We start from the raw sequence: 25,411 nt of genomic DNA on the forward strand, positions 1-25,411 counted from the left end.
CCCCACTTTCTCCAATGTTTTCCTTCTTTCCCGGGCTGACTCTTACCAGCATCGTGGGCTGCCAGGGCCTGCAGCATCTTGCCTGCACTCCGACGGATCTGAGGTTCAGGGTTGCACAACATGTGCATGAGCAGGTCCAGGGCTCCCGTCTCCCTGAAGACCCCAGTGAGGGGCCCGATGCTGGCGTAGGCACTGAGCACGTGGATGGTGTGTAGTACAGCAGCCGTGAGGCTTGAGGTCCCACCTTCTGCCAGCTGCCTGGCAGCCCTGTGCACCAGCGCCCGTACATCAGCCTCCATCTCTCCCATGGCCACGTCATCCATGCCTCCTGGATCTCGGGGAAAGCTGCCTGAACCCCCTGCTGGCTCATGCTGAGGTCCCTTAGACAGTGCCCGCTCACCTAACAGCATGGGGCAGTTGGCATAGACCTCGGGAGCTGACAGCCACATGAGGATGTGCTCTGCCTTGCCCTCTTCCACACCCACTCTGCTCACTTCCCCACACTTCAGGACACTCCATCGGATCAGGTATTCAGGACGCCCATCGTGCCCAGGCCGCTGTCGAATGAGTTCTTCAGGATATGCCTGCAGCCGGGGCCCCAAGGGTACCATGATGTCCCCAGTGCGCCGTTCCCCCACCATCCTGACCTCCTGGGACACAAGGAGAAAGATACAGGAAGTATGGGGAAGAGAAAAAAACGACTTGGAGGGGGTAAAATCTGGAGACTCAGATAGGATGGGTGGTGATGTGTAGGGTGCATGGTGGAAGTTAGAGGCCAAAGAAGAAAGGCCAAGAATAGGAAGGACATGTTTTGAGATTTAAGAGTATGAGACTGGACCAAAAACAGAGAGGATGAAATGAAAGGGTTTAAGAAATGGAAGAGAGGGCCTCCCTGGTGGCACAGTGGTTAAATCTCAGCACTATCAAGCCTAAGCCACTGTGGCATGAAGCTGACCCACATGGCGCAGCAGACCTCCCCTGTGTCGCTTGCTGCTCCCCTCAGCAGTGTATTTCAGTAGATCTGCTTGTTTTGCTCCCCACTCTGTCTCTGGTAAATTCTCTCACTACCACCCCCCATACCTCTGGCCTAGCCCCCAGTTTTTGCATGCATAAATAAAATAAATCTTAAAAAAAAAAAAGAAATGGAAGAGATAGGACTTAAAGGATGACATGCATGAGCAGGGAGGACAGCAACAAGAGATAGTGGGGTCAGAACAAGTGAGGAAAGTCAGGTTGAGAAGGGCAGGATAGGGACTGCAAATGACAAGCTAAAGCAACTGGAATGTGGACATAAACGGTCATGGCAGATATGGAAACCAGAGATGAAAGAGACTGGGCTATGGGCCCCCAATTCCAGATGAGTGGATGGAAAAATTGAGAACTATGAAAAGAGAAGTGGCCTGCGGATAGAAAAAATTATGGCAGAAAAAGACCAGGCCCCCATACTGCACTTATTCTGTATGTATGGTGAGGAGCTAAGTCAGGTACATGTAGATCAAGGCCGTAATCATACAACTGATGGGCAAGGAACGAGGTCAGGAGAAGGTGGAGATATCAGAAAGGCAATATAGCGCAGATTTCAGAGTCGCAAACACGTGACTCTGAATTCTGGCTCTTTCATTTACTATGTCTTAGTTTTGGACAAATTACTTAACCTCTGAGCTTCAGTTTCCTCCTGCTAGATGGTAATAATACCCAACCTCATAAAGTTGTAAAACTTAATTAAGTTGGTATAGGTAAAGCATTTATAACAGCATATAGCTCAGAGTACACATAAACATAATCTATATTATTCTTAGATGAAGGGAAGAGCAGATTCAGATAAATGGAAAGTGATTAAGCCCAAAGATTATAAATGGGAACAGGGTGATGGCTAAGCAAATGATCAGGAAAAAAAAAGGCATGGGTGATATGAAGCCCTGTGGGGGCAACAGGGAATGGTGGGGTAATTACTGGGAGGTAAACCCAGATGAAGAAATGGTGAGCAGGGCAGGCGTCACGTTGGGGTGCAGACATAGATGAGAGCAGGAGAAGGGGAAATACAGGAGATGTGGACCTCCATGAGGGTAGGGACCCGGTGAGCATGAGGGGATGCCTGGCGAAGGAGGACTCCTGAGCAGGCTGGAGAAGTAAAACCATCTGACAGGCCTACGGAGGGAAGGTAAGGCGGGCCTAGGAAACGAGCAATAAGCGAAGATGTGGGGGTGAGATGTGGACTCTGGGAGGAGGCGGCAGGCAGGAAGGTGCAGACAGCGAGGTCAGGCCCAAGCTTGCAGAGCAGCCCAGTGCGGGGCGAGGTCAGTAAGGCAGTGGAAACGGGTTTGGGGGGTTGGGCGAGGATTGGGGGGTGCGGTCCGGGGACGCTGTCAGGACCGATTTTATCTCAGAGAGCAAGACGTGGCTCTTCAGTCCCCCAGAGTGGGGAAGGGCCCGGGGAGGGGTCGGGGCAGGGACCGGGTGGGCGCAGGACTCTCCTCTCACCTCCCCACCGCCCGGCGTGGCCGCGGCAACCCAGCGGCCGGTCCCGCCGTCCTGGCCCCGCCTCCTCCGCAGCTCCCTTCCGAGTCACACGGCGAGAGCGCGCACCACCCGGCGTCTACGGGTCCCGCCGCGGCCCACAGCCGAGCGCGGCGCAACAGCTCGGCCGTGGAGCATGCGCAGACGCCGCAGGCCGCCGCGGGGGCGGGGGCGGGGGCGTGGCGGGGGCGGCAGGGGACCACGGATCGTCGCGGTCCCCCAGCTTCTCGCCCTGCCGCAGCAGGCGGCCTCTTCCATCTTCCAATCGATTTTCAGTACAGGTGCCTTCCTCATCCCGGGGGAACCCCGTAACCACACTCCCGGCTAGGGGACTGTCTTTTGAGTTTTTTAAGTCACGTGCCCACGACTTTCCCAAACCCTTCAGCATTGCTTTGGATTGGCCGACACATTTCCTCACCGCCCCCCCCACCATGATGCTTCAATGAGTTCAACAAGCCAAAGCACACCTTTGTTAGCGTTCTTTCCGCAAGCAGCCAGGCAGCAACTTTTGGAGGTTTGATTAGTTTTGGAAGTTTGATTCGTGTTACCCACACCTCGCTTCCTATATAGAAAAATGAAGGCAAAGACCCCACAGTCTGTGCACAAAAATGATACATTTATTGAAAGAGTATTTTTTTTTTAATACAAAAAAGAAGCTCTGTACATAGGACTGTGACCATGTCCACTATTCCTGGGTCAGCATCCCAGGGGAAGTAGAAACCACTGACATACACACCCCACATTCACACACATTCATTCGGGCACACATACATACATACACACCCCCCAGAGCCACCGAGGAAGGGAAACACCAAGGGTCGCCGCACATATAAATGCCACCTTATCCCTGACGAATGCCATGTTCTCCCAAGGCCATGCTCACACAACACACATTATAAGCACTTTGCCTGATTCACTCACAGGGTCTGTCTTTTGTGGGAAGGAGAGGAGGAATTCATCAAGGTCTCCTCCCCAGGGTGGGGGAGCGGGGAGTGAGTGAGTGATGGTGGAGTGAAACAAGAGCAGAGAAAAGGGCCTGGGCAGTTACAGACCTGAGTCCCAAGCTCCCCTACTCTCTGGCCCCTGATTTGCCATGCCCCAGCCTTGTAAGCCACCCATAAGCCCCAGCTATGTCCAGGAGAAAGCCCAGAAAGGTGACTTCCATCTTGGCACCCCAAATCGGGGCAAGACAGCAATGGGTTTAGAGGTTAGGGGGTTCTCAAACATGTAGGCAAATCATCCCCTTAATAATTAGGCTGTGCATAAAAACTTCCCCCACCCCTTCACCTAATCACAGAAGCAGGCTTGTTCCTACTGTAGGCAGTCATAAGGGGTTTATAAAACTCCACCCCAAGTGTTGCCCAGTTCTGAAAAAGCTCCCTTTCTGGATATAGGTGGTGAAGGTAGGCTCTGACACAGGGTAAAAGACCCTCCCCCTATGCTGGCCCACCCTCAAAGTCTACCCCAAAGAGGGCAGAAGGGGGTGGGGCACGGCCCCTGTACAAATTACATAAATACTGAGGTTACACTTAGAAAAATAAAGTCATTTTCTTCAAGGCTTTTTGTCTTAATTTAAAAAAGTTACAGTAGCTGCTCACTCCCTGGGAGAGCTGCCCATTACTGGCTCCCCTATCGCTGCGCTCAGCCCAAGAGCTGCTCCCATTTCTTCTGACCCCCATTCTGACCTCTCACCCCCTCCCAGATCCCACCCTGCTCACTGCAACTTGGGCCCCAGGCAGCTGCAGGCCTGAGGGAGCACAAGGCTGCAATGCCCTTACATGTGGCACAAATGAAGTCAGTTGCCTCTATCTGACACCCTCCCCCCTCCCCCACATTTGGTCTCCCTCTTCCCTCTCCCTAGCAACAGCCCTAAAGGGCAAAAAGAGGCCCAGAGCGGAGGCTCACCCTCCCCACCCCGTTGGGGCATGGCCTGAGGGCCCCTCCCCCGGTTTTCTCCTGGAAACAATCCAGGACCGGGCAATCCCAGAATCTCCCCCCCCACACTGGTGGGCCCCAAACTCTTGGGGTGGCTCTTCCCCCCAGAGGCCCAGCCAGTTCTGGGGAGCCCCAGGGCTCCCCAGGGAAGGGGAGCTTGGGTGGGGAGGGGGACGAGAAAAACGCCATAAAAAAAAGTTAAATATTTTAAAAATATATATTTATAGATTTGTTTTCACTTTGTCTCCTCAAATAAAAAGTTCAAAATCAACTTTAAGTAAAGCAGCTGGGAGGAGGGGGGAAGACAGGAGGAGAAGGGAACAGTGGTGGTTCCCTCCAACCCAGGAGCCCCTGGAGGTCTGAGGAGAGAGGCAAGGCGAGGCAGGGTGGATGGCCTGCTCTGCGCACAGGCCTGGCTCTCCAGAGCTGCAGGGGCCGCGGGCAGCGGCATGAGGGAAGAAGCCCATCTCCCCAGCTGGCTCCCTGAGGGGCAGGGGTAGGGGTCTTTTGACCCAGCCTGTGGCAGACATAGTACTGACCTGGGGTCAGCAAGGAGGCTGGGGAGAGGACCCCAACTGCTTCCTCAGGGGGGAGGGGGGACGCGGTGCCTAGTCCCACAGAGGCCTGTGTGTGGGAAGGTGGGGCACGGTCCCGTTGGGTAAGCTAATACTCATGGCAAACATGGAGTCAAGCCGGCAAGGGGAATCTTGAGAGGGGAGGACAGCCTCACCATCAACAGAAATGGGAGGTGGAGCCGGAAAGGGGAGGATGAGGGAGGGCCGGGTGGAGGGCAGGCTGGCCCATTTCTTTGGCTGGAGTGAGAGGGCTCAGTCCTGTGGCTGCCCACTCCTCCTCCCTGCCTCCCTCCTGCGGCCCGTCAACATGTGTATAAAGAAAACGTGAAAAGGCAACAATAAATAAGTGGTGCCGTCCCTTGGGCCATCTGCCCAGGGCGGCAGGGCGGATCAGTCACTCTTGGTGCTGTGGGCGGCATCCAGATTCACCACCTGTAACTCGGTGAGGTTGCTGCTGCTCCCAGCCTGCTGCCCTATCACAGCCATCTGGAGGGAAGAGAGTACATAAGGAAGGGGAGGGTCAGCTCAGGCTCCCCACTGCTTGCCTGCCTGCCCACCACAGCCCTAACCAGGAAAACAGGCCTCCTGCCTTTGACGGACCGGCAGCACGGTGCTGGTAAGTCTCACCGTGCTCAATTCCTAAGGCCAAGATAAAGAAGTGGCTGGTTGGCTGGGATGGGTGAAAATTGCCTCTACTTACCTGGTGAAGCTGAACTGCAGAAACAGGGATTTGCACTGTCCCAGATGGAGCTGTCAGGAACACCTGGGGGACACCACCTGCATTGGAAATCCAGGAAATACTCACATCATTTGCTCAAGTGAAACTTCCAGATATTGGAGGGATAATGATAAAAGCATAGACCAGGTAGAGTCTCATATATGTCAAAGGGGTATGTCCAAATGTGTCAAAATATGCAAGTGGGGGGGCCTCCCCGGTGGTGCAGCGGTTGAGCGCTGGGCTGCAAAGCTGCCTGCAGCCTCTGCAGCACTGGTTCAATCCCCCGCCAGCCAGCGAGGGTCCCACATGGCGCGAGAGACCTCTCCTGCCGCGCCCACTGCTTCCCTCAGCAATGTATTTCGTCAGTCTGTCTGTTCTGCTGACCGCTCTGGCTCTGGTGAATTCTCTCACCCTTCTGTGCTTCTGACTATACCCAGTGCTTGTATAAATAAATAAATTTTTAAAAGAAAATTATGCAAATGGGTGTCAGTGTTCATATGTGCATGAGTGTCCAAGTGGATAAGCATGGATACCAGAGTGTGTGTATTTATGTGTAGGTGCGCTTGTGGGCATCTGAGTTTGTGTATGTGTGTGTGTAAGTGTGCACATCTGAGTGGGGGGGGGATGTAAGTGTATGTCATTAAGGGAGGAGATGGTCTTCTTTTCCTCAATCCCACTCTCCCCACCCTGCCCCCCCCACTCACCTTGCTCCTGGACCTGGCTGTGGGACACCTGCATGGTGGATGGCGCCTGGGAGAAGGCATTGAGCACGGTGAGACTACCATCAGCCAGGCCCGAGGTGGGAGCGTACATCACTGCATGGGGGCTAGGGTACATCATGTGGCCGCCCACAGTTGTGGGCACGGATGACGTCATGATGGTGGCGGGCAATGTCACTGGCAAACACAGACACTCATCAGGGAGGTCAGCATTGGTCCCTACCGATCTCCCCCACCCCACCCCAGGAATTCCACACCTCTTGCCACTTCCCAGGTTAGAAGTTAGACAAGACTTAAGAAAAACCTGACTTTTTTCTTGACCACAATAGCCCCAACCTTTTACCGTATCCTGTCACATTATGCTACTCACTGTTTGAGTACTATTTGTGAGCACTCCTGTGAGTAGCACTATTTGTGCTCAGCTGAGCACTCTAATTTAAGGCCCTTGCCACCCTAAGGAAATTAAGATACTCCCATTTTAGGGGCTCCATGGTCCCCTTTTTTATTTGTTATCACTCCCTCCTCTTCCTAAATGTGTGCCTAACACATTCATCTTGTAAACAAGTACTTCTCAAATGTTTATGTGCGTGCAGTCACCTGGGGATCTTGTTAAAATGCAGATTCTGTTTTAGGAGATTGGGATGAAGCTTAAGAATCTGCATTTCTGGCGATAGCTTGATAGTGCTGTCTTTAACTCCTGTGCCACCAGGGAGGCCCAAGAGTCTGCATTTCTGATCTTCTTCCTGTGAGCCTTAGGTAATCTCTGAAAAGGTTCACTACTTACTGGCCCCTGAAAACCCCACAATGCAATGCAAATCAAGAAGTTAAAATCTTTGTGTTCATTTTAAGAAAATTCATGAAGCCGCCCAGGCTGTCAAGGGCGTGCATATCCAAAAAGCCACCCAGAATCTGAGGGACATCACTCTCTGGAAGCCATGCGTGCCATCCATTGTTACAGTGGCGGGTGGAGTTGGTAGGTGTGTTCAGGCCAAACCGTGGGGCTGGATGCGGGGCCAGTGTCTCAAAAAGGTGCTGAATTTTTACTGCACATGCTTAAAAATGCAAAGAGTAATGCTGAACTGAGGGTTCAGATATAGTTTCTCGGGTCATTAAGCACATCCAGGTAAACAAAACCCCAAGATGTGGCACAGGACCTCCAGAGATTGTGGTCAGGTCACCCTCACGTGGGCTCCCCCTCCCCACTTCAGATGACGGCACTGAAAAAGAATAGACTAATCCTAAACCAGACCAGGAGGCGGCACAGAAGAAAAGGATATCTCAGAAGACACCAAAGCAACAAAAATTTATAGCCCTGGAATTAACTGAGCATAAAATAAATGCAAAAATATAAACAAAAACAAAAACATAACACTCTGCATTCTATCAAGTCCCCAGGTGATTGCTGTTGCTCCCTGCCCATAGGTCACACTTTGTGTAACAGGTTATAAATAACCAGAACTTAAAAGTAATTTCAAAAAATAAAAATAAATAAATAAATAAAAGTAATTTCATTGTAAAAAGGGTCTCATCATTTCTGAAATGATACCCGAGGGGAATTAAGTCTACTCAAAACCTAGGACATCCTCCCACAGGAGACAATTGCTCTATAAATCCTTCCTGGTAATTAAGCAAATGTATGTTTTTTGGAAAGTAACTTCTCCTTTCTGGACCTCAGACTTCTCATCTAAATGAGAGGGTGCCTTCAAAGATTCCTTCCTAGTTTCTTCCTGGAATTCATAGCCATACTGCAGGGCCTGATTCAAAACCCAGCCACCCTCACCTGATTTTCCCATAAGGATTAGGATTAAGTCAAAAGCCTCAGTCTCACATTAAGAAATTCTCTGACCTTAGTTATAGGATACTGTTGGGCACCTGCTGCTAGGCCTCATGAGGGAGGCAGGGCAGGGAGATGACAGAGTTTCAAGCTATACCTGTCCCGCTGGAGGAGGTCTGCGTGAGGTCTGTGCTGCTGTCACGAGAGGGAGACGCTTGCTGTGGGGCCTGGTGCACCTGAATGGCCTGCACTGGGACCTGCTGGGCCACTGTCCCTCCTATGAGACATAGAGACTTGTTCATTCTCTGTTCTTTCTGGCCACCTGCAACAAGCACCTTCAAACATGCCCAGGGACTGGCACACTGGTCCCCAACTTGTACTCCTTATCTTTCCTTAGGCGCAAGAGACCCTTCAGGTCCTAAATCTCTGTGTCCCAAGGCTCCACACTCTACTCTTGTCCTCCCCTCCTCCCTCACCCCCAGCCCTTGACTCTGCTCTCTTCAGTTGACACAGGAGCTGGTAGCAAACCATCAAGGACATGATGGGCACCCCAGTTAATGTAGGGATGTGACAGAATACTACTGTCTCTGTGGCAATGGGGGCACAGGGATGGACAAGCTAAATAAGACAAGGACAGTGGGGGCCCCAGTGGAGAGGTACATGCCTACCAACGGGACAGAAGAGGCTCCCTTCAAATTCTGGCCCCTGTCATACTCCTTCTGATCTGAGGAAGAGGTTCTCCCTGTGCCAGCCCTAAACCCACTCTTTAGCAGGCTCAATGTGTCCTTTGTGACTCACCAGGCATGAGGGTGAAGCTGGTAGGCAATTGCATGAGGCCACCAGAAGAGACAGGGCCACTGCCTGTACTCTTAAGCACAGTCCCATTGGCACTGCTGACAGCACTGGGGCTGACACTAGCAGACACCGGTGCCAAGTAGTTGGTGATGGGGAAGGAGGCGCCGCTGCTGACTTGCATTGTGGTTGAGGTGCTGGGTGCTGTCTGGATGGTGGAGGTGGTACCCGGCAGGTTGGTGACGGTGAACGCTGGTTTCAGTGTGTCCTACACCCAGAGTAAAGATGGAGCAGTGAGCTTCTACCAGGTCCCATCCCTACAGAAGCTTCATGTGAATTGACAGCCCAGACCAGAACCAGTAAGTTGGGGTTCAAATCCCAGTTGTGCCATTTACTTGCTGCTAGACACTTAGGCAAGTTATTGAGCTCCTGGGCTTCAGTTTCCTGTCTATAAAAGGAAAATAACACCCATCCCACTGGTGTTGTAAAGATTAAATAGACCAACAAAAGCAAAGCATTCAGGAGCATGTCTGGCACATAAAAAGGCAATATAAGTAGTTGCTGCTCACATGATAATGATATCATCGTCATAATTCCTTGAGTTCTCTGTCCCATTGGGTTGTGGTCATCACATTGGCTGGGAGAGTCTGTTCCCAGTACTGGCAATGACCATCTGTGTGACCCTGGGAATACGACTTTCTCTATCTGAGCCTCAGTTTTCCTCTTTGGTAAATATCAGTGGGCTGGTCTCCTATATCCTCTTTAAAAGGGATCTTCCAGCTCTGATTTGCCAGACTTTTGAAACAAAGTTTTTCAGGGAACTTAGGGTTTGACAGATCTTGGGAGGTTGGCAGTAAAGCACTTTATCCCAACAAAAACTTAAGATTTAAACTACAAAATGAATTTATTCGTTCAAGAAAATTTTCTGGAAATAAATGAACCTTATTGCTAAGAATTTGAAAATTATTAAAGATGACATGCCACTGAAGGGAGGGCAGACTGTCCCCTCAGGGAGCCTTTGTTCTTAGAAGGGTAAGGAGGAAGCCTTGAGACCAGATGAGAACTGTGGGGACTCGAGGTTGGGGTTGGGTCAGCGCTAAATGTTTGCTAAGCTGTCGCACTTGAAAACCCTGATTGGCGGAGGCGTTGCTAAGGCAAACAGTGCCGCTTCCTCCGATTGGTCAGTTAATGAAGGGCCACCCGGAAGGTGGAGCTCCCCAGTCAAGCAAGGGAGGAAGCCCCGCCCCTTCCCCTTACCGGGAAAAGGAAGGGGGAGGCGTAACTAGGGCCGGCTTCCCTAACAGCTGAATACACTCCCTAACGTGCCCGGCCCGGACTTCCTGAAGAGGTAGGCAGCTGGCTGGTAAGGTAGCTTCCATCAGTCAGTACGCCAGCCCGCAGTGCTGGGTTCCCAGGACCCTGGAACCCATGAATGCCCCTTCCTACTCCCCTGAGACCCAGCCTGCCGGGAGGGCCGGGCTAAGCTACGCCCCCGCCCCCATGGGGAGACAGCTGGCGGGAGGAATGCAAGGGCCCTGCCAGGCAGGCGGGCTGCGAGCAGGAGGCCGGCGGGGAGCCGGAGCCGGCCTTATATGGGCACGGAGGCCGCCCGCTTATCTAGGGGGCCGGCCTCCTGTCAGGATAGCGAGGATGGACACCTGTCCAGTAGGAAGAAGAGCCCTAACCCAGCTCTACTCCACATCATTGGGCACTTATCCACCTGTTTTGGGAGAGGGTGAGAGGGAACCCCCCCTCTGCCAATCAAACCCCTCCTGTTACTTCCCCTCAGAGAGTCGATCCAAACACACCTTGGTCTCCCCACTGCTGTCCGACTCCGACACCTGGTATGTGAGGTCTGTTTCTTCAAAGCCTGTGGCACTCATTCTCTGGTCTGTGGTGGGGTCTGAGCGGGGTGGAGAGTCTGGCGAGTTGAGGCAGGTCTGAATCAGTGCCTTGCCAGTCTCACTGGTGATCATGGGCTGCAGTTTGCGAGTGGCAAAGGTATACACATGGCCTGTTTCACTGGCCACCAGCAACAGCACCTGTGTTCCTGTCAGCGTGGACAGTTCATAGGCCTGGGGATAGGTGGGGAGGAGATGGGTAGGTCAGCAAAACTTTTGATCTCAACCTTCCTTGGGAAGTAGGAAAGAGAGGAAGTACACTGTTTCTCAAGCCCCCACTCCCACAATGACCTTCCCCTCCAGTTACTCTTTGGGGTGGGGGTCCTATCAGGATATCTGCAGGTAAGCTAGAGAGCAGCAAAACTATCCATGCTTCTCCTTTGAGGTGCAACCCCACTGACCTGTGGACACCCCAAACAGTCATGGCCCCCTGATGACATGGTGACAGCCTCAGGAGGAACGGGGCTCAGGTAACTGAAGCCTTAGGAGAGATGGCTCCCACGCCCTCCTCACAGTCTCAGGGGCCAAGATGACCTGGATACTACACTGGAAGTCATGCAGACATTAGCAATAAGGGGCCATCTGAGCTCTAACCTGTCCCATGTTTCTTCCCAGAAATGGCACAGGCCCTGACCTGTTGTCATGTTTGTCCTTCTGCCCTATAATACTGTGCTACCTCTTTTTTTTTTTTTTCTTTCTTTCTTTGTCTTGATACAAGTGTCTGGTGTGATGGGAGATGGAGTAGATCAGCAGCAGGTACTCCCCTGTCATGAGCCCAGGAAGGGGACCTTCAAGGATGGACCCACAGATAGCATCCTCACTCCCAATAAAGTTCCATGATCCCCCTTTGGAAGCAGTCTGGCTTCAATATGGGACAGACATAAACACCAGCCAATTTTCCAGGGTTCTAGTTTCTGGTTTCCCAGTTCCTCAGCTTCTATTCCATATCATCTATGCCAGCCAATGCCTTGGGCCCACCAACCACCATTCCTTTCCTCAACTTTTCACTGGATAATTGGCTATAAGAGGAGGAATATCTAGGCACCTCACTTAGCAGCCCTCCCTGACTTCTCCCCAAACTCCACACACAGATTCTCCCTAGAGAATCCACTTGTCCCAAGTCCAGATGGTTCTGAAGCCTGTCCTGTAAGGAGTGTGCGGGTTTCCAGTGGATGCCATGGAAGACCTGGGGACTTGGTGGAGACGACATCTGTTCCCCTGACCTGTTTGCTCCCTTACCTTGGGAGCTCCTGAGTCCCAATTTGGTCCCCAGTCCTGTCTGCCTTGCAGCCGGCACTACTATAGTGGAGCCCACCTTCCTCCTACACATGCTCGCTCATTGTTATACAGCTCCAGCCTCCTCACCTCCACACCGTCTCTTCTGCTCCCAGCCCTTCTGGCGCCCTCCCCGCAACACCAGAGGCTCTGGACCCGCTGACCTCCGCGTCCCATTAGCTACCTCCAGGGCAGCCTCGCATTCCCGCTCCTTGCCCCTTCACGCTGCCCTGCCGGGGCCCTGTTCCTCTCCCGCGCCCGTCACTCCCACCTCCGCGCCTTTTCCCTCCTCGCCGGACCTTGCCGGCATCTCCCCTCTCCCCACATTTTCCGGGCGGCCCCTCCCCTCGCACCCTCCGGGGGTAACAGCCTTCCCCTCCCACACACCTCCCGCGGGCTGGCCGCCTCTCGCCTCCGCCTCGGCTCTGCCTCCCGCCCGGGTCCCCCAGCGCGTCCCCACCCTCCAGGTCTCCCGCGGCCGCCCGCCGCCCGGCCCGGTACCTTCTTCATGATGCCCGTCTTCCTCTTGCTGAAGGTCGTGTACCGCCGCAGCTTGTTGTCGATGAACTCCATCTTGATCTTCACGCGGCCCCGCGTCTTCTTGCCCGGCTTGGCCCCGCTCACCGCGCCGCTCACCGGCCCGTAGCCCCCCGCGGCCGCCGCCGACGCCTCGGGCCCGCCGACCACCACGCCGAGCTCCATCTCGCTGAGGCTCCGCTTCAGGCCGCGCCGCTCCGCGCCCAGCTCTTCCTCCTCGCCCGACTCCGACTCCCCCTCGCTGCCGCTGTAGAGGGCCCCCGCGGTGGGCGCCGGGGTGGTTGTCGCCGCGGCTGCAGCCTCCCGCTCGAGGCGGCCCGGCCCGAGCCCCGCGCCGTTCCCGGGGACCCGGCCCCCGTTAGCCCCGCGAGTCCCGCCGCCGCCGCCCGGCCGCCCCGTCGGGGTCCGGTTCAGGCCGCCCCCCAGGGCCGAGCCCCGGCCCAGCGCCGCCGCGGCCCCAGCTTGGCTCGGTAACATGGCGCTCGGTGCAGGAGGACGGGCGGCCAGTCAGCGAGGAACCGGGGCCGCCGCCGCCGCCATGGGCTTCCCGGCGCAACCCGGCGCGCCTGCTGCTGCGAGTGCGGCTGCCGACGCCGCCGCTGTCGCCGCGAACCCGGGGCCCCTGCACGCCCGGGCCGACCTGGGCCCTCACTTTGCTGCCCCTGGGGCCCGGGTTGCCCCAGGCCGCGCGGAGCGCCCCCTGTCCGTGTGCGAGGGCGGCGCGCCCGGCGGCCGTCAGCGTCCCCCGGGGGGCAGGGGCGGCTGGCCGCGGCCGAGACGGCGGGTGGAGGGGGCCGGGACCACGCGCTGGCGGCGGAGGGATCCCCCGACCCTTCCCCCCATATAAAGAGATACAATGTTTCCTTTTATGGCGAGGCCGCTCCTTATATGGTGAGCCCCAGCGCCCCCGCCCCATTGGTCCGCGGTTCCGGCACCTCCGCTCCCTATTGGCCCGCAGGGGGCGCTCATTTGCATAAACATGCCGAACTCGCTGCTGTCATCGCGCGTCAGACGGCGACTCCGAAGGAGGAGGAGCTGACGTCTCTTAAAGGAACAGGAGAGGAGGTGCCAGCTCCGCCCCGCCGGCCGGAGAATGGTGGAGAGAGCTGGGAGGGGCCCGCGGAGAGGAAGCCCGGGAGGGGACCGGGGCGCGGCCTCGCGGAGGAGAGGGGACGGCGCCGGGAGCCGGCTCTGGAGGGGCTGGGGGCAGACGCTGGCAGCCCCTGGGGAGCTGGTGCGAGTCGCGGGGAAGGATAAACCAGCACCCAGATGCCAAGGGCGCGCAGGCATTAGCGCCCCCCGCGCGCCTCCGCGAGGGAGCGAAGTTACCGGGCAGGGAGAAGTTTGGGCGCCCCACGTCTAGACGCGTCGCGCCCCCGCCGCCGAGCGCCGGCCCGCCCCCCGCCTCCACCCCCCTGCCCCCGACTTCCTCTCCCTTTCCCTCTCTTTTCAAGACGCCGGCACTTTCCCACCAGCGCGGCTCCCCGGCCCGCATTCATCACTCCCGGCACCAGAGAGGAGGGGACGTCCTCGCCAGACGTGCGTGTGCAAAAGACCGGGAAAGACTGCGGGCCTCCCGGTTCCGGAGGGAGGGGGCGGGGGGAGCTCAATGAGGACTTCCAGCTGCGGGCTGGGCTGGGGGAGGAGGTGTTGCCGCAGATAAAGCGCTCCCCACAGCTATGCAAAGGCCTGGGGCCAAGTGTCTGCACAGAAAGTTAGCAAACACACACACACACACACACACACACACACCCACACACACACACACACCCCCACACCCCCCCCCTTCTCTGAAAAGCCGGGGAAAGCTCCCGTAGGAGGGGGAGAAGATTAGAACTGGGGTACTGCAGAGCCCAGGTTCACAATGAGTGTGGATCTTGGGCTTTGCTGCAATCATTCAAATTTGGAATGTACCTGTAAACAATTGTTTGACCTCTCCAAACCGTATTCATTGTTGGTACCCATGCCGTGAAGTTCGTGATACACATTTTTTAAAGCCATAAAGACTGAAGCATAGAGTTAATAGAGATAATCACCTCATCTCTAGGTAAGTATAATGTTTAAGGGGGCAGGAAAAAATGATTCCTGTGTTAAACTTTTTAAAGATTTATCTATTTATGCATACAAGAGCTGGGACACAGGCCAGAGACGGGTGGGGGGGGTGTGTGTGTGTGAGAGAGAGAGAGAGAGAGGATTCACCAGAGACAGTGGGGAGCAGAACAGGCAGACTGACCAAAGTACACTGCTGAGGGGAGCAGCCAGTGAGTCAGGAGCAGTCTGCTGCGCCATGTGGGTTGCTCCCTGGCCACCTGGGGATCCAACTCATGCTGCAGAGGCTGAGCATAGCTTCACAGGGCTGTGCTTAACTCCTTGTGCCACCAGGGAGGCCGCGTTAAACTTTTTTAGTGAAGATTAAATAAAGCAGTTGGGTGTGACCCTTTAGTTGTACTGGTAATGAAATCAATTTAGTATACTACAACCAATATTTAAAGTAATAAATTAATGGGTATCACCAAAAGCAAGGGTAAATAGTTGTAAGGGCCAGACTGGCCACAGTGCAGGTTTTCTGATCCCATGCAGACCGGGTAAAGGAGGAGTCAGAGTCCTCAGTAGTTTTACAGGTTTTTTATTTGGGGTTCACCAGGCATATGGCAGGCAGGGGTGCTGGCTGGGGGGCTGGGAGGCTGACAGGCCTCCCAGCCCCCAGCAAGTCTTCACTCTATCTGGGCTCTCTGGCGTTCCGTTCTGCTGCTTCTCGGCTTCTGCTGCTGCTGGCGCCCCCCCCCCCCCCCCCCGTGACGCCACCCTTAAAAAGCACAGTCTTAGCTCAGCTGAATCCCATCTACCTATGCCCACACCCTACTCCAGGTGCCCGCCATCAGGCATGCATTCAGGACAAGGATCCATCATCTATCCTGATGGCGGGAGGGCAGAAAAGCCTGATATTTTCTTTACCCTACAATAGTATTGCATAAGATTTGTTATTTTTAGATTGACCCATATACAACCACCACTTTACAGGTCAAGAGGGTAGGATATTGTAGATTTCATAATGATTCCATGCATATGTTTACTAGATGACAATGTCAACTACATTTTCTTACTGTGACTCACAATCCAAAAACAGTTTGTTCTGAGATTTCTAAGATAGTGTATACACACTGGGCATCAAGCCCCTTATATATGGGAGTTAAAAGCCCTCCTACTCCCCAATTCCCAATTTTTTTGAAGATTTTATTTATTTTTGCATAGAACAACTGGGGTGTAGGCCAGAGGTGCGAGGGCCAGGGTCACCAGAGACAGAGTGAGGAGCAGAACAGGTGTATTTACTGAAATACACTACTAAGGGAAGCAACAGGTGAGAGGAAAGGTCTTCTGCACCATGTGTGTGTCAGCTCCTTGGCCGGGAGTTGAACTCAGGTGATGGAGGTCATAGCGCTGAGATTTAATCCCTTGGCCACCAGGGAGGCCCTCCTAACTTACTCTACACAACAGGCAGTTAAATGTATGTAACACATGAGCTTAAGAGGAAGAACAGGTCAAATGGATAAATAGGTTCCAGAAGGACTTTGTGGGCCACAAATGGTATTTGGGAATATGGTTTGTCTGCAGCACAGACTTACCACCACAGCCTGGGGTTTCATTCTGAAGACTTCCATTTGAGACCCCAAGTTTAGACACGGGGTAAGAGTCCTCAGCAGTGACACCTCAGAGAACTGCTCTCTGCCACAACCACAGGGCAGGGTGACCAGGATGAGCACAATTCTCAGCATTCCTTCACATAGAGAATAGGCTGCCCTCTCTCCAATTTCACCCTATTCCTAGCACCAGTGTTAGTACCACAGATCCTTCCCCTGGCTTAGGATAGCTTCATATTCACAGTTACTTGTCACCACAGGGTAGGAGGGGACCGACACCCACACTGTATTGGATTATTCCATGTGCAGCGACCCTGCTGTTTGGTCAAAACCAAAAACTGTCTCCTAAGTATATTTTGTTTGGGCCATATTTTATTTATTTTTAAAGGATTTACTTTATTTATACAAGAGCAGGGTACAGCCAAGATGCACGGGAGGGTGAGAGGATTCACCAGAGACACAGCAGGGAACAGAACAGGCAAACTGACGAAGTACACTACTGAGGGGAGCAGCAAGCGAGACAAGAGAGGTCTGCTTGCCATGTGGGTTGCTCCAAGGCCGGCAGGGATCGAATCGGCACTGCAGAGGCTGCGGACAGCTTCACAGCGCTGCGCTCAACCATCTGCGCCACCAGGGAGGCCCTTCCTATTTTTTAAAGATTTACTTTTGCATACAAGAGCTGAGGTACAGGCCAGAGATGCAGGGGGTGGGGGGAGGGTGTGTGTTAAGAGGATTCACAGAGTGGGGAACAGTCAGACTGACTGAAGTACATTGTTGAGGGGAGCAGGGGGCGAGTCAGGAGAGGTCTGCTGCACCATGTGGGTAGGTTCCCTGGCAAGGCCGGGGATCAAACTCGTGCTGCAGAGGCTGCAGATTGCTTCATAGTGCGTTGCTTAACCCCTTGTGCCACCAGGGAGGCCCTGGGCCATTATTTTAAAATCTTATTTTGACATAGAAACCTGAATATCATTTGACACAAAAATGTGAGTAGCTTCTCTCACTACTGGGATTTTTAGCAACTGTGGACCCATGTGCCACTGGAGCACTGCAGCCAGGAGCGAAACTGAGTGGTCATCACAGATGAGGCATCTGCTCTCAAGTTTACTATAGACGCCACACAGCCACTGAGCTCAGATAAGCCCCATCAGCCCTCTCTGGAATGTGAATTCAGTCTTTCTCCGATAAGGCCTAAATCACAATAGCCTCCTGGAAATAGCGGCACTCACACCTAGGCCACGAAGAGACCTCCATCAGAAATTCCAGCTACAGTCAATCTGCCTGTTCTGTTCCCCACTCTGTCTCTGGTGAATCCTCTCGCCCCCCACACCTCTGGCCTGTACCCCAGCTCTTGCATGTATAAATAAATCTTTTTTAAAAAATTCCATACACATTTCCTCATATGATACCATTCCATCTTGACTCATATTTTTTTCTCCTGACCTTTATCTCCCTATCAAAACAATAATTAGAATTACTTTAAAAAATTACTGACACCAAAAAAATCAATTGCTAACACTAAATTTTTCAATGGAATTAACTTCATGTAGAAATAAAGGCATCTCAATTATGATAGCAACATTAGAAGAGAAATAGATAGAGTCAGTATGTCCAGGAAAAGTCTGGAAGGCCATGCTCCAAACACTAATAATACCAGTGAGAGTGGTGTCTGGGGACCAGAGGTGTGTATTTTTTGCTTTATGAAGTCTGTGCCATTTGAATTCTTCCGTGATTAATATTACTTTTTTTTTATTTATGCATACAAGAACTGGGGTACAGGCCAGAAGTATGGGGTATGAGAGGATTCACCAGAAACAGAGAACAAACAGATATACTGAAATACACTGCTGAGGGGAGCAGTGGGCAAATCAGGAGAGGTCTGCTGCGCCATGTGGGTAGCTCCCTAGCCAGGGATTGAACTTGTGTTGCAGTGGCTGCAAATAGCTTCATAGGTTGCATCTTAACCCCTAGCACAACAAGGGAGGACCAATTATTACTTTTTTTTTAAAGATTTATTTATTTATGCATACAATAAATAAAGGCCAGAGGTGTGGAGGTGAGAGGATTCACCAGAGACAGATCAGGAAGCAGAACAGATGGATTGACTGAAATACACTGCTGAGGGGAGCAGCGGGCAAGACAGGAGAGGTCTGCTGAGCCATGTGGTTAGCTCCTGGCACTCATGAGCAGTAGCTGGCGATAGCTTGATAGCACTGAGACTTTAACCCCTGCGCCACCAGGGAGGCCCGATCAGTATTACTTTTACACAATTTTTTTTCCCTCTTAAAATTAAGCAAGATAGAAACAGGGCAGATGTAGAATAAATGGATCTTGGTAGTAGACTGCACAGGGAGGGGCTGAACAGAGACTATGATGGATAGAGATGGAGTAAGGGTGACTTTTCTCCATACAGTGGTATTACCACTAATGGAAACAGAAAATTGTACTAGGGGAATATTTTTGTGGGTTTTTTAAAAAATATTTATTTATTTATGCATATAAGACTAGAGTGCAGGCCAGAGGTGCAGGGGGTGAGAGGATTCACCAGAGACAGAGTGGAGAGAAGAACAGGCAGATTGAAATAAACTCCTGAGGGGAGTAGCGGGTGAGACAGGAGAGGTCTGCTGCGCCATGTGGATTGCTCCCTGGCCGGGGATCAAACTCATACTGCAGTGACTTAGTAGGCACATAATTTAGGGAGAGAGCTCAGTTTGGGCCCAAAGGGAAATATCCACTGGAAAATGGGGAGAATGTGTCTGGAGCTTGAGGTACAGGCTGCAAATGGAGCTAGTGCTTTGGGAACTGCCCACACTGAAAGGCCAGTGAAAGCCAGGTAAAGTGAGGTGAGATTCCCGAGGGGGAGAATGTGGAGAGAGGGAGGCCCAGGGCAGATTCTCAGAAGGACAGCCACATCTGGGGCAGGCAAAAGGAAGACATCCCACCCAGTGCTGGAGAAGGCCTGGCCAGTGAAGGGGGAGTGGACCTACCATCACCACAGGCAGGAGAGGAGTATCTGGAGAGGAAGATGGCCAGCAATGCAGCAACTGCAGAGTCAAGAAGCCAGGGAGTGATTAGACCTTCTAGAATAGTGCCTTTCTGGTATTTGAGGACAGCCCACCTAAGAAATCATTTTTACACAGCAGTGTGGTGATTAGATTATTGCTCCCATTCTTCACACCTTGTGTTAGAACTAGTCATCACTTCCTTTATCATGTGACTTTGCAGTAACAATTGCCAGTATTGATGGTGGTTTCAAATTGTGACTTGCTTTGATGGATAAAATGTTAACAGACTTGTGGTTTTAAATGCTCTTGTATGATCTGGCTTGGAGAGGTCAAACACTCTAGGGACAGGACTAGAAAGAGGCAGACTGCATGCAGATTCCAGGCTCCTGCCATTTTATGAGACCATGCTCCAGAGCAGACCCCAGCCAGACCGACGGTGTGGAGCCAAACCCAGCTGAACTCAGCCAAGTCCAAACCTCATCAACCCTCAGGTCCATGAGTAAGAAAAATAAATTGTGAATGAGATTTGAGGATTCTTATGCAGCATCGTTACCTAGTACACACCCAGTATACAAAAACCGGTATCAAATATTACAAATGTTGTAAAACAATACTAACCCTTAAGGCATATAATTGGATAATTTCTATTGTTAACTTTTTTTTTTTTTTAAAGATTTATTTATTTGCACAAGCACTGGGTACAGTCAGAAGTGCGGAAGGTGAGAGAATTCACCAGAGCCAGAGCAGGGAACAGAATAGGCAGACAAATGAAGTACACTGCTGAGGGGAGCAGCGGTCACGGCAGGAGAAATCTGCACGCCATGTGGGACCCTCGCCCGGTGGTCAGGGATTGAACCGGCGCTGCAGAGGCTGCGGGCAGCTTTGCAACCCGGCGCTCAACCACTGCGCCACCAGGAGCAGGGGAGTCCCTACTTTTTTTTTTAATGCTGGTGGAAACCCAGTTTGAAAAACTCTGCCCTAGAGAAATTGTTTTTTTTTTTAACTTTTAACACACCTGAGGGATGGAACATGCTGCCTAAAAACAGCAGCACTAGGTGACCTTGGGGAAACTATCTGACCTCCCTGAGTCTGTTTCCTAACCTATGAAATGGGAACAATTACATCTGGCTAGCAGAGTAGTGGCAGAGATTAAATGTGATAACACATGTTAAGCACTCAGCAAAGTGACTGGTACAGAGCAAAGATTCAATAAATACTAGTTATTAGTTTCATTAATAAGAAGTGAGAACTAGAAGGAATTAGAGCTAAGGGCGGAAACCAGGCTGAAGTAACCGAAATAATAATATTGGGCAGGAATCAAACAGTTTGAGGGGGGCCTTCCTGGTGGCACAAGGGGTTAAGCACAGCACTATGAAGCTATCCGCAGCTGCTGCAGCACAAGATCATCCCCGGCCAGGGAGCTACTACCCACATGGCATAGCAGACATCTGTCTCACCTGCTGCTCCCCTCAGCAGTGTGTTTCAGTCAATCTGCCTGTTCTGTTCCCCACTCTGTCTCTTGTGAATCCTCTCACGCCCTCCACCTCTGGTCTGTACCCCAGTTCTTGTATGCATAAATAAATAAATCCTTTAAAAAAAAAAGTTTAGCCCTGGAGCAAAGCAGCCTCCAGTACCATCTTCTAGCTCATCAACATCTAGTCCTCCTTCCTAGTGTCTAAAAGAGTTCCAGAGACTGGAATCTGTCATTAACTCCTCCAATGCAACTCTAACTCGTCCCCACTTCACACTTGTACCCTCCCCACCTCAGCATGAGGACTAGAATAAGCAGCTGGCGGTGAGACCAACACAGGGTCACAGGGTAAGAGAGAGCCTCACCTCCTCCAGGCCCACATTCTCAACACCAGACAGAATGACCAGTGTCTGCCAGTTACTCCCATCCAGGCCTCCCCCAGACTTGTGAGGCCACATGGCCCCTTCTACTGGGGTGGGGGGTGTGGAGGAAGTGACATCAGCAGGGAATGAGGCTCAGAAACAGGTTGTAAAAAAGGCTTCTTTATTGGGAGCAGCGAGTGTAAAAAAAAAAAAAAACCAAACAAACAAACAAACAAAAACAACAACAATAAAGATGTGAGGCAGGGTGGCCCACCCTCCCCATCTCCTCCAGGGCCTCCCCTCCCTCCCTTGCCCACCCACCCCACGCTGCAATTACATACAAAAGCCGCCCAAGGTGCATACAAAAAGGGCGGGTTATATAGTGTCAAAAGCTCCTGAAAACTCCTTCATCTGCCAGGCACTTAGGATGAGGAAAGGAGAGAAGGGTGGGGAAGGAGGCATGGGTCAGGGTCGGTGTGCACAAGTCCATGGGGGAGGACTCACTGGCGTTGTCCTCCATGACCCTGCTACATACCCCGAGGTGGGCCAGTAGGCCAGAACTACCCCGGAACTTGAGTATATTAAGAAACTCCCCTCAATCCAGCTCATCTCCAGCCTGCCTCCACCCTCCCTGGATAAGGGTGGCAGGTGAGTGGCAGAACTGAACCTGGTCAGGGGAGGAGACGCAGGCCAGATATTGGGGTTACCTGAGGCACCCACACTGTCCCCGATGGGGGGAGGGGTGGCAGAGAAAACTGCCCAGCCCAAGGTCCTAGTCACCATGTCTGGGTCTGCATCAGTCTCCCCAAGGGCTAGGGAGAGGAAGAGGAGGAAAGCCCAGGCTCTGCCCAGACCTCAGCAGTGCCTGTGGTGCCAGGGCGAGGCCCCCGGGGCCAAGAAGGATGGGGATCTTGCCCAGCATACTGCAGGTGCCCCTCAAGAGGTCCTCCCCCGCCCACGCCATCCTGAGGCACAGCCTGCCAGGGCTCCCTCCTCACGGCTTGCTGTCTGCGGGGCTGTCTCCCAGGGTGTTGGCGATCTCGCTGAAGGAGGGCCGGTCCTTAGGGCTGAGGGCCCAGCAGCGCTGCATCAGCCGGTACAGCTTGGAAGGGCAGCCCTCAGGTTGGGGGAGTCTAGCCTTCCCAGCCTGCAAGTCTGCAGGAAGATGGTGGGTGGAGTGTCAGTGAAAACATTTAACCACCTGTCTGATTATCTGCGGAGCCTGCAGTTCCCATAGGCAGCCACTTGAGGGTGACTCTGACAGCAGGGGCACTTGCCAGTGCGGGTGGGCATTGACTTGGGAGTCTACACAACTTCCCGCCTCCTATGGGGGTGATGCTCTCGGCCCCAACTCTCTCTAGCTGTTGGAGGCAGGGTTCATACAATATGAGCAACAGACAGTGCCCAGGGCTGCAATGGGCCCCAGGGGCAAGGACTATTCACCAGCCAGTATGGAGGTACTTCAGCGTTTCAGTAAGCAGGGTGGCCACGTCTGTGTACCTGCTAATACCAGAGAGGGATGCAGGCCGAGCAGGTCCCAGAACCCCAAGAAAGCTCTCTACCTGAAGAACATCTGGCATCCCCCCTCGGCAACACTACCGCCTACCTTCTAGCACCTCGTCGTCTGCCTGTCCGTCGTGGGGCAGCTCTCCATGGGTGAACACTTCCCACATCAGCACGCCAAAAGCCCAGACGTCGGACTTGGTGGAGAAGTCACCCTCCAGGATGGCCTCAGGAGACATCCAGCGCAGGGGCACCCAGGCCTGGCGGAAATGGTAGTACTCACTGCAGGAAGAGAATCATGCAAAGAGAAGGTGAGACCTCTGCAGCTCACAGGGTATGGTGAGGGACACAGCCCACACTCACCCCAAGTCTCGGTATTATACCAGAACCCGTCTTTTCTAGATCAAGATACTCAGAGAAATTGGTGACAATCCTGCTGAGCACAAGGTAGAGGTGAGGGGAGATATGGGATGGAGTTTGGAGACATCCACATGGGGTTAGATGGTTAAAAAAATTTCATTAATAATCACATTTTGGGGACTCCCTGGTGGCACAAGGGGTTAAGCACAGCACTGTGAAGCTATCCGCAGCCACTGCAGCACGAGTTCGAGCCCCTGCCAGCCAGGCAGCTACCCACATGGTGTAGCAGACCTCTCCTGTCTCGCCTGCTGCTCCCCTCAGCAGTGTATTTCAGTCAGTCTGCCTGTTCTGTTCCCGACTCTGTCTCTGGTGAATCTTCTCACCCCCCGCCCTGCACCTCTGGCCTATATCCCAGTTCTTGTATGCATAAATAAATAAATCTTTAAAAAAAAAAAAGAATCAAACTTTGGGGCCTCCCTGGTAGCACAAGGGATTAAGCATGGCACTGTGAAGCTAAATCTTTGTTTTTAAAGATTTATTTATTTATGTATACAAGAGCTGGGGTATAGGCCAGAAATGCGGTACGTGAGAGGATGCACCAGAGACAGAGTGGGGAACAGAACAGGCAGACTGACTGAAATACTGCTGAAGGAAGCAGCAGGCGAGACAGGAGAGGTCTGCTCCGCCCTGTGGGTTGCTCTCTGGCCCGCCAGGGATCGAACTTGTGTTGCAGAGGCTGAGAATTGCTTCATAATGCGGTGTTTAACCCCTTGCACCACCAGGGAGGTCCCTAAATAAATAAATCTTATATAAAAAAAGAATCAAACTTTGTCTAGATACTTATATTAAAAAACTGATAATCACTTCTATATTGGTTTAATAAATGTGAAAAATCATTTCAGTGCACCCAGGGATGCCAAAAAACAGTAAAAAAAGCAAAAACACATTAAATGGAAAGACCATTTAAAGAACCTTAGGACAAAAGCAAGAGTCACACAAACCGGGTGACTCAGAACCAGGGTGACTTGAGGGGGAAGTTTTCAGAGACACAACATGGTCCGCATAGGCGTTCCAGAGTAACCTCCAGCTGTGGGTGCTGAGCTTGAAGACTTAGACTTCAAAATAATGAAAGTTACCAAGGGAACCATACAAACGGTTAAAATACAGATCAAACGTGATAAAGTTTGACAAGTTATTTTTAAAAAGTATATTTATCATTACACATATATATATATACATGTGTGTGCACAGGAATATACATACATGTATACACATGTGTGCATGCATGCATGCATATACATACACACACATATATAAAAACATCAGGGACTTGGGGCCCGCTGGCACAGAACCCTGCTGCCCCTTTGGAGAGAGAAATCTCTCTGCCCCTCTTCCAGGCCTCCAGCCACTAAGCTGTCCCCTATACTTGCCCTCTGCCCCACCATCCCCCCTCCCTATGCCCTTCTACCTGTTGTAGACATCCTTGCTGAGCCCCAGCGCGGACACCTTCACTTGTCTCTGAGCGCTGACCAGGCAGTTGCGAGCGGCCAGGTCCTTGTGCACAAAGCGGTTGTTGGACAGGTGCTCCATGCCCAGGGCCACCTGGGTGCACAGGGCCACCTGGAGTGACAAAGAGGCTGGTCAGAACTACCTAGAACCAGGGTAACTACCCTGGATACCTCATGGTGGGGACTTGGTACCATGGGCGTGATGGTTAGACAGCCAACCACAAAGTCACAGGCGTGTCTGCGTTTTTCTCTGCAAAATGGGGACTCTATACTTTCTTATGCCTGAGTCTTTCATTCACTGTACTAAGCCCTTTTCCTTCATCGATACGCCTTCATGCACTCATTCTAATGCCAATGGCTGTTTGGGCTGGTTCTAGTTTGAAGCTTCTAAGAACAGAACGTGAACATTCTCATCGGTATACACACGCATGAGAAATTTGTACCCTGGCCTGGATCAGCACTCCTGCCTCGTGGGAGTGCCAGAAAGAACTGGATTAAGTGAAATGAAGCGCCTGGGCTACCACCCCAGCACTCCAACAGGGGGGCTGGCTTAGGTGGGTGTTGTTGGGGCCAGGGAGAACACACAGTACCTTTATGAGAAAAGCTGGGCAGTAAGCATAGCTTACATTCTTCATGGGGTGCTCTTTTTTTTTTTTAACTTTGAAATTACATGTTTTCTACTGGTTTTGTTTTAAAAACAAAACATGAAATGTGTTGCGTTGTGTGTGAATGCAGATACACACCCAAGGCTGGCTGCCTCTGCAGGGGGGATTGGAAACTTGAGAATAGAACTGAAGGAAGCTTGGGGTTCACATTTTTCTCAA

At 52.4% G+C, this 25,411-nt stretch overlaps 3 protein-coding genes across 7 annotated transcripts in view; all 3 read right to left on the reverse strand.

The window, feature by feature from the left end:
- Nucleotides 1–650, reverse strand: part of CUL9 (cullin 9) — a gene marked incomplete at its 3' end in the record, with an annotated part of 32,314 nt that extends 31,664 nt beyond the window's left edge. Inside the window, exon 1 of the mRNA XM_084228226.1 lies at nt 47–650. Coding sequence (XP_084084352.1) covers nt 47–641 — 595 coding nt within the window. The 5' untranslated portion in view covers nt 642–650. The remainder of the gene's footprint in view (nt 1–46) is intronic.
- A 4,767-nt stretch (nt 651–5,417) lies between these two features.
- On the reverse strand, nt 5,418–13,220 carry SRF (serum response factor; the record flags this gene model as incomplete). 2 transcript variants are annotated; one of them, XM_084228940.1, is made up of 7 exons in its annotated part: nt 5,418–5,513; nt 5,728–5,804; nt 6,450–6,641; nt 8,396–8,515; nt 9,037–9,298; nt 10,839–11,105; nt 12,708–13,220. In XM_084228940.1, the coding sequence occupies 7 exons, from the start codon at nt 13,218–13,220 to the stop codon at nt 5,418–5,420; spliced, it is 1,527 nt and encodes a 508-aa protein (XP_084085066.1). The 2 variants fall into 2 exon arrangements, with proteins under 2 accessions (XP_084085066.1, XP_084085067.1); XM_084228941.1 differs by lacking the exon at nt 12,708–13,220 and adding an exon at nt 11,720–11,782.
- An 8,990-nt stretch (nt 13,221–22,210) lies between these two features.
- Nucleotides 22,211–25,411, reverse strand: part of PTK7 (protein tyrosine kinase 7 (inactive)) — a gene marked incomplete at both ends in the record, with an annotated part of 61,652 nt that continues 58,451 nt past the window's right edge. For all 4 annotated transcript variants that reach the window (XM_084228230.1, XM_084228228.1, XM_084228229.1 and 1 more), the window contains 3 exons: nt 22,211–22,371; nt 22,823–23,001; nt 24,548–24,699. In XM_084228230.1, the coding sequence (XP_084084356.1) occupies nt 22,211–22,371; nt 22,823–23,001; nt 24,548–24,699 (492 nt within the window). The remainder of the gene's footprint in view (nt 22,372–22,822; nt 23,002–24,547; nt 24,700–25,411) is intronic.

Source organism: Talpa europaea (genome assembly GCF_964194135.1).
Source record: "Talpa europaea genome assembly, chromosome: 2".
In the NCBI taxonomy this organism is placed as follows: Eukaryota; Metazoa; Chordata; class Mammalia; order Eulipotyphla; family Talpidae; genus Talpa; species Talpa europaea.